This window comes from Limulus polyphemus, unplaced genomic scaffold (assembly GCF_000517525.1).
Source record: "Limulus polyphemus unplaced genomic scaffold, Limulus_polyphemus-2.1.2 Scaffold506, whole genome shotgun sequence".
NCBI lineage: Eukaryota > Metazoa > Arthropoda > Merostomata > Xiphosura > Limulidae > Limulus > Limulus polyphemus.
Window position 1 is genome coordinate 447,066 of NW_013666116.1, and position 8,700 is coordinate 455,765.

The following is an 8,700-nucleotide window of genomic DNA, read 5'->3' on the forward strand; positions in this document are numbered from 1 at the left end:
TGGTCTATTCTTTCATTGGGGTGTGTGTCTGTGAGCCAGACAAACTGCCCAGTGTCAGCTAACAATACGAAGAATTAAATTGTGGCAGATTGGTACAAGTTCTTCAAATACCTATAGAATGATAGGTTTCTTTTTGGTGAGTGTAAAACACATAAATAGACCAGTTTGAGAACAGATATAGTTTTAAATCTCTCTGGTGTGTGTGTATGCGTGTGTAGCAAGTTGCTAAAAGTGCTGAGGCTCTTACTGCTAAAAGCAGGTTAATACATTCAGCATGTAATGTACAGCAATGGCTAAATAATTCACAATTTCAAAGAATTTCACTTTAGTTACATTGTCTTTTTTTTCTTTTTTTTTACTACAATAATCCCTTCCTATTAGTTTGATCACCATCTATCCAAGTAAATATGTAAAAACGGAGTATACATTAAACTGCTACCAAACTGGTACTTACTCTCGATTTTCATTTGATGGAATAGGATTGGTGCACTTCTGATTGTTATATTTTGCCACATGAGCACACTGTTTAAAAGGTGCAGTCTTGTCTTCCAAAATGTGTCGAATACAAAAAGCATATCCATTCAAACGCCGCTGTTTGCAAAGCTTTGCACTGTATGAACAGAGAGGCTTATTATCTGCTGGTGAAAAGTGAATATGTTTCCCTTCAAACATTCTGCACATGGAAGGTCTACTTTCTCATTTCCAGTTCTTCATAATTCAATTTAAACCTCAAAAAGAAAAATTCAACATATTGTTAATACAAACTCCATAGCTGATTAATTATCTCGATTTGCATTATTCCACTAAAAATACATTAGATCAAACATCAAAATAGTTACTAAGCAAGTTGTTCTACATAAACACTGTAATATACATATCTGAGAATCATATTAAAAACTAAAAGTAATACAATGTTAAATAGTTGCCCAGTTTTTAATAGATCATATTTACTATTTAATATGTTATATTACTTTACATTTATAATGCTATACTGCTATACTGTTATAATGCTGTTAAATTTATTTATTTAGAGAATCCTAATATACAATTTAATACCTAATTAATTATCTACATTCACATTATTCCAAAAAATCTAAAAACATATTAGATCAAACATGTAATATTAGCAAAGATAAAGTCTTAATATAGTCAATAAGTTGAGACAAAACTTACCATGCAAGTTGTTCTAAAAAATACCATAATAAAATAAATATTTATAGAACCACACAAAAAACTAAAAGTAATACAACATTAACTAGTTGTCCTGTTTTTAATAACTATTTAACATTGTATTTCTTTAAATTTGTAATGCTATACATATGCATAAGTGCTGTTTAATTTATTCATTTAGAGAATCTTAATATACAATTTAATGAAAATTCATTTCATTTACACATATCTGTAATAACTGTATAAAATCCAATCAGTCTGTATGTCAAATATTACTTCAAGCAATGCTGTGCAAAAACTGCACTCAAATATGTAGTCTGTCTGTTAAGAAATGACAACCTGATTATATACACTCAACAATAAATTTTAAAATTGTTGTAAAGTTAGGCAGTGAAATCTTAATTAGCTATTTTAGAATTGGTACATGCCTAATACTTTTTTGAAAAACAAAGTTTTGTGTTTTGTTACAGGAATTACTCTAATTATATACATTCTCTACCAAACCAGTTCTCTAATCTAACACATTTAATAGTGAATTTTCACTTTCTATTGGATATCACTAACAAGTATCATAACCACTTCCCAAAGTCATGGTTCTCCCCAGTGTTTATGCAAAAAAACTAAACTTCAAAATCTTGTGACAATATCGATTAGTAATTTCATCAAATTGAGACACGTGTCTCAGAAAATGATTACTGGTTAAAACTGGTTCAATATTACAATTAATAAACAAGGTGCAAGTTTTCCAGAACCCATTGCACCTTCTCCACCAGAACGGGCTATAAAGAACACGAAGGTTTACTGCTAACATACATAATTACTTATCATGAAACCTTGTTATTCAAGTTTAGATACATCTGTAGCAAATATCCTGGATAAGTTAAAGGCTTCAAGTTAAATGAAAGTTTGATTTTTCAAGACACAAACATGAGAAAAGGAAAGAAACCAAATTAATCCAGAAGATGAATGTATAAGGATAGAAACTATAGGACTGAATAAGAAGTTTATCAAAAACTGGACATCCAAATACAAGAGGCTTTGGGTTGATTCTAAAGGTGCAAACCATATAACAGAGAATGTGGTAACATAAAGCTAAAACTCCATGTCTAAAGGAACATTAATGCCAAAGATGGTCACATTATATAAACAGATCAATGACAGCTACATCACAGCATCACAGAAGTAGAAAAAAGCAATTAATAAAGCTAAAAAGGCAGTAAAAGACGCACTGAATATTGTCTACCATCAAGCTAAAGAAAATCTACAAAAAAGTTAGTTATGCATAAACAATTGAATTTTGTTTTACAGAAATCAATATATACATACTTTTTAGAAGCCTGTCAACTTATTTGCATCTAAACTAATACTATGTCATGTCTGATGAAACACACTATAGTTTTATTAAGAATACTGTGAACATATTTTTTTACTAACTAAACTTAGAAAACATATTTAAATGTGACAGATTAATATTTAGCTTACTAAAAAATCACTTACAAATGTAACATTAACTAAAGAACAGACATAACTTTGATTAACTTATAAATGTTAGGTCTAGTTTCACTTCCATTATAAAACTTTGTTTTATGAAAGTCATATGTAATAATATACAGAGATGCTTGCATGGATAATAGATACATTAATATACTCACAGACAGTTAAAAAAAAGTACTTATAAGTTTGTAGTTTTATATTTACTGACTCACGACATTTATTTAAACCATTATTTGACAAAAGTCTGTTTGTGTATTCAATGGTGAGCTGCTAGACTGTCATCACAAAACCAGGCATGTATCCTAAAGATCCCCAGTGGAATGTCATGGGAGGGAGGTCAGCATTCAGAGCTGACTTTTGTGTTACCCCCTGGGAAGGCCCCCATATCTTCCCACTGCATCGAATTGATATGTCAGCTAGTAAGAAGTATATAGTCATTTCACATTATAGAAAGTTCCAATAACTAAAAGTTGGGTGTGTAGATTTCTTGAAAAACCTTATTGTGGATCCTCAAATATCTTACCAGCATTATGAAAGTGTGCATATAGATGGTTAAAGCACGTGTACTAAAACAACACATTATGGATCAAACCAATAACTGCAAGTGGTATTCCAAATATATACAAGGCATTGCTGGAAGTACAAATGTGTTAGTAACAGTGTCAGAGTGTATGTGAAGGATGTATTTAAAGGTGTTTTGCATACACAGCTTGTGAAGCCACCATATTGCTCATCACTTGATACATTCAACTCTGTGATTCAAGCCTTGAAACTCATACAGTTTGACATTTCAAAAATTTAATGTATTGAAACTAATGAATCAATTATAATGGTGGGTGCAAGGAAAAATTACAGCTCTGTTTCATGACATAAATCCATTTCAATTCACAGTATTGCTTACCATTTTGCTCTGACAAACAGTCAAACTGTTGATTCTATTTTCCTACCTTAAGATTAAAAAAATATTAAATTAAATCTAAGAATATTTTGAGAAAAGAAAAAAGATCTAATTACTAGAAGTCTTCATACTATAGAGAACAAGTATATACAAGCCTCTTCCAGCAGATGGTTATAATTTCACTCTTATTTTAAATGCAATTGTACTCAACTGGAAAGTTCCAGTATCAGTCCTACCAAGATAGCTTGCAGTTTCTCGGGGACTGCTGAAGTTGTTTTGACCCTTTAAGTTTCTTGAAGTTTTATTTCATAAATCATTGTGTTAAAGAAAATAATCTCTCAAAAACAAAAGAAGATACTATTTATATGTCAGTTGTAGATGTAGTACCAAAGGTGGTAACTGATTGGCTTTATCATGAAGGACATTTCATCAGAGTAAAAATGTGAGGTGTTGAAAAATAAAGGATATCTTCATTGTTAACCTTTTTTTCAACCTCAATGATTTAGCAAACTTGGAAAACTTGAGATATTCACTTCCTATTGGAATTGGATAAGCTTCCTCAAGTAAATGTTGACAATTTTAACACTTTGGAAATAACAAGATCTTGAAAATTGCTGAACATTTTCAAGGAAACCCAGAAATGAGTAACTATGAACAGATCATGTCAGAATGAAAATTATTCAGATACATTCTCAGCATTTGGTGCATAAAATCCTGCCTTAAATTTTCTTTAAATAAAAGATTGTTTCTTTCATATACGAAAACAGTATGGTGGATTTTTACCTCTTGATGGTGTCTCTGTATGAGTATTTCTTGTCTATTTCAATGTGAAGAGCTGACTGTGAAAATGGATTCAATGAGGTGAACTGAACCACACAAACCACCCTCAGGAACAGGTTATCTTCTAAACATATTATTAATACTTTGACAAATCATTCATATAATGGTGACAGACAAAATTTTGTAGAGTGAACTGACTGGAAAGACTTGCAGTAGAATACTAAATACAATAATATGATTATTGTATATTTCATGTATTAATAACATAATATACAAGGTTGGTTAAAAAGCTTCTTGGTGTTTCTTGTTTGAAAGTCAGATGTTATGGTTGTTACACTTACTAATAGGGATTTTCAAGAACGCAATATTTGAGTTTTTCAGCTCTCACAAAAACTTAAACAAATGTAAAGAAATTACAGTTTTAACTATGTTATATATATTCTTACTTAAATAGAATGAGTTTTCTTTTTGTTTGGCTAATAAAACAAACAAGTTGGCTATTTTCATTGAAAATTAGTCAAATTATGACAAAAAACTCCCAGCATGAGCTTGGTTCTCTATATGTAAACCTACAGATTTATCTCGCATAGAAATCAGAAGACAATTTGCTGATTTGGTAGATAATCCAATACTTAGTAAAACTATATAAAATGTTTGTGGGCTACCTTAAATCTAAATTTACCATAAACTATAAAGATTTTTTGTAGCCTAATATTTTCAAGCAATATTTCATTTTCAATGGTAGAGGTTTTCCAATTCACTAACAAGCTTAAACAGATATGTATTTGTAACACATATTTACAATACTTCAATAATTATTTACATCACTTGAGCATCTCATATTCTCACCAAATACAAAAAAGATCAAAGTGAAATAAATGCAAAACTTCAAGTGCATTTGAAATGTATATGCAAGTTGATCCGATCATATTATACATACATTTGTAAATATGTAAACTTTTAACTGCTCAACTAAACCATCACTGGTTAAAAGTTGAAGCATATGATCACTGATTTAGACAAATAACCAGATTTACCTAAAAACACAGTGTTGGAATACTAAAAGAAATAAACTAACAGGTCCTTATTATTTTTCCCAACAAAAGGTCATTCCTTACCAGAGGTTCTTAAACTTTAAGCCTTTAATTCTCTTAAAACTTAAATGAATTATCACAAATTAAACCTTATCAAAAAGGAATGAAATTATATTGCAAATCTAAAGAAAAATATTGGACTAAAAACTTGCACTATACATATTCAACACTATGATTCAAGTCTTGAACTCATACAAATAAAACACAGAAAAATCAAGATATATATCTCAAATCATAAGTTTAATTTCAGTTTTAAGTTATTTAATAATAATAATAACACTGTGCTAATTGCAACATAATAAATTAGCTGTATAAGTTAACACAGACTTTAAAGTGAATAAATAAATCTTCACGATTCACTTTCTCATACCGTAACTGCTTAAGTCTAAAAACCAGATGACGACAGCGAGGCTTACGTAAATTAGTTTTAATTGACGAACAATATATATATATATATTATTATTACGAAGTATATGTGTTTGTGTGTGTAGGATGTCTTTGTGACCACCAACAGGAATTCGCCAAATATAAAGAAATTATCATCACCAAACACCTAATTTACTTCAAATTGATACAATCTTTTAGAAAACAAAACAACGTAATAACTAAACAAGTGACACTGACAAAGTGGTGAACTTTTTTTATAGATTTTTAGGCTTAGCAAACTGAGACTTTTAAATGTTAAGCCTAACAAAATATCGAGAAAAAGAAATGTTCAGTAACTTAATTCACTAGCGAAGGACAAAAACATAATGTATACCTCACTGGTGAACATCAGAAGTTTTAAATTTCCCAATAAAGTCCTATCCTTTACTAGATACTCCCCAAACAATTTAATCAATGACTAAAAAAACAAGTATACTAATGCCATTTCAAACATTAAATATGGCTACCACTGCCATTGAGAATTATTCACTAATAATCCTTAAGGTTATGTGAGTATCCTGTTGTACGGCTGCGCCGCAGAATTCGCACAAAAATGACATTAAAACAACACCCATCGTGACAGTCGTTCAATGAATTTATGAATGAATTTAATCATTTCACCATTTTCGTTTGTTTTATACCTAATGAACCGAAATACTCTTTAAATCACATGTTTTGTTTTTCAAAAACTTTCCTTTCACGACAACGCGTTGAGCATACATATATATATTATAACAAGATATCGCTATTGGTGTATTTAATAGCATGTTACGCCACTGAAAAGTAACACTACGATATACAACATAACACGCACATACTCAGTATCGACGTCCTTTCTGTTCGACTGAGTATAAAACTTAAAAATTCTTACGATGTAAACATGTATCAGGATTATTAATTAAATCACGTAGATGATAAGCAGAAGTAAAGCCTATGAAATATTTCATATAGATTTATAAAATGTGTGTGTAGTCTTATGAAGAAAACAACTGTTATTTCTCAAAATATTTTAGACATCATTAAAAACTTGAAAAAATTTAATGTTATTTGAAAATGTAATGAATCAAAATGGATGCAGTAGTTATATAATTATAATTATAGATTAAATTTTTGATAAGAACTCAATTAATTGAGAGACATTTGTGTTTTATTGTTAAGAGCAAAGCTACACAATAGGCTATTTGTGCTGTGGCTACCATGGGTATCAAAATCCAATTTTTAGCGTTATAAGCCCTCAGATTGCTAAGTAATGGAGAGAATTTGGTGGACATGACATGTGACAAAATGTATTTATGAAAGGTTTTTCTTCCAAAAATATATATATTACATTATGGTAGTCTGTCGTTTATTCTGTTAACCACTACTTTAATTAATGTTGTTTTTCAGAGTTCTCAGTTTGAATGCAAAGATTCGCTCAAGTAACACTTTCATTTTTCCGGTTTTGAAAGTATGTAAGACGTGGGGTCGCTAAAAGGCAATGAATTGATTTTAGAAGATAGTACATGACGTCCAGAAATAGAAAGTTATTATTTTTTGTTTACGAATCCGATAAAGGTTAGGAGCAGCCACAGCTCAACTATCAATGTGTTACGACATCGAGGTCACGTGACTAGTATCACGCCACGACGTTCTCGAACATTCACGTCCTTTCCTTAAATCTCGTGATCCTTCTAGATATAGTGTAGTCTTGTATCTATAAGACCCATCGCTTCGTGGCCACCATAACAAGGCACATTATTGAGAAATTCTTCAAGATCTTGTTTTTGTCATCTTACGCCTTTTAATGAAGATGGGAACATTGACAGGAAAATAGATTTGAACTAAGAAGTTTCATAAAGAGCGCGAACGGTAATATGATGTTAAATTACTCATGCTAGAAATTTTCATAAAAGTGACCCGAAAAATGGCGCTAACTCGGTAACCCGTGGCCCAATGAAGTTCCGTAAAGACTGCGAACAGTAGTGTGAATGATTTTTTGACTGAGAAAATAAGCAAACAAACAAACAAACAATCTCAGAGTTTTAGTAGTATATAGATAGATTCTTCAAGATCTTGTTTTTCTCATCTTACGCCTATTAATGAAGATGGGAACATTGACAGGGAAATAATATAATAGCCAATGCTCGGCGTGAGGTTTTCGTTTATAAAATTTTGTTGTTGTTCTCATTTTCATCTCATCATTTAATTTCTGTTGTGCATATATTATTGTATAGAAGATATTTTGAAGTGATTCATCAGGGGAAAACGAATAGATTGACAGATAAACCGATGTGTGGCGCCATCTAGTGTACCTAAATACATCTAGAAATTTTCTTAAAAGTGACCCGAAAAACGTGGCTAACTCGGTAACCCGTGGCCCGATTTTAACAAACTTATTTTATTCTGTTTCTATACTCATTTCATTACAAATATGGCGGTATTGTGCGCCATTTTTGCTGTATTTAATTACAGACAAGCACACACAAATAATCTCAGAGTTTTAGTAGTATGTAGATAGATATACATTATACAACCGCTAAAACCTTAATTCAAGACAAAATTGTACACTTTATAACAATATATAGAACTGCAGCATTTATCAAATTTTTTTGTTTGTTTATAATTGAGCTATCTCTGCTCTGCCCACCAGTGGTATCGAAACATGCCGCTGTGCCACTGGGAGGCTTTATTAAATCTATACAAATATAATAGTACTGTCTGTTATATGTCATGTAACTACTTCGCAGGGTATGGATGGATCTTCACCAAAATTGGAGGTTCATTAAGTCCATGGAGAGATACATACAAATTTTCGGCTTTGCATTTTGCGTTTTGCAGTTTATATTGGCGTTATTTACC

The 8,700-nt window shown here is 30.9% G+C and overlaps 1 protein-coding gene across 1 annotated transcript in view; it reads right to left on the bottom strand.

Moving 5' to 3' along the window:
• The window catches only part of LOC106458731 (INO80 complex subunit D-like), a 63,508-nt gene extending 57,159 nt beyond the window's left edge, over positions 1-6,349 (bottom strand). The window contains exons 1-2 of the mRNA XM_022385011.1: positions 6,197-6,349; positions 455-728 (exon numbers count right to left, since the gene is read on the bottom strand). Of these exons, the coding sequence (XP_022240719.1) occupies positions 455-681 (227 nt within the window). The 5' untranslated portion in view covers positions 682-728; positions 6,197-6,349. The remainder of the gene's footprint in view (positions 1-454; positions 729-6,196) is intronic.
• Positions 6,350-8,700: the final 2,351 nt, after the last annotated feature.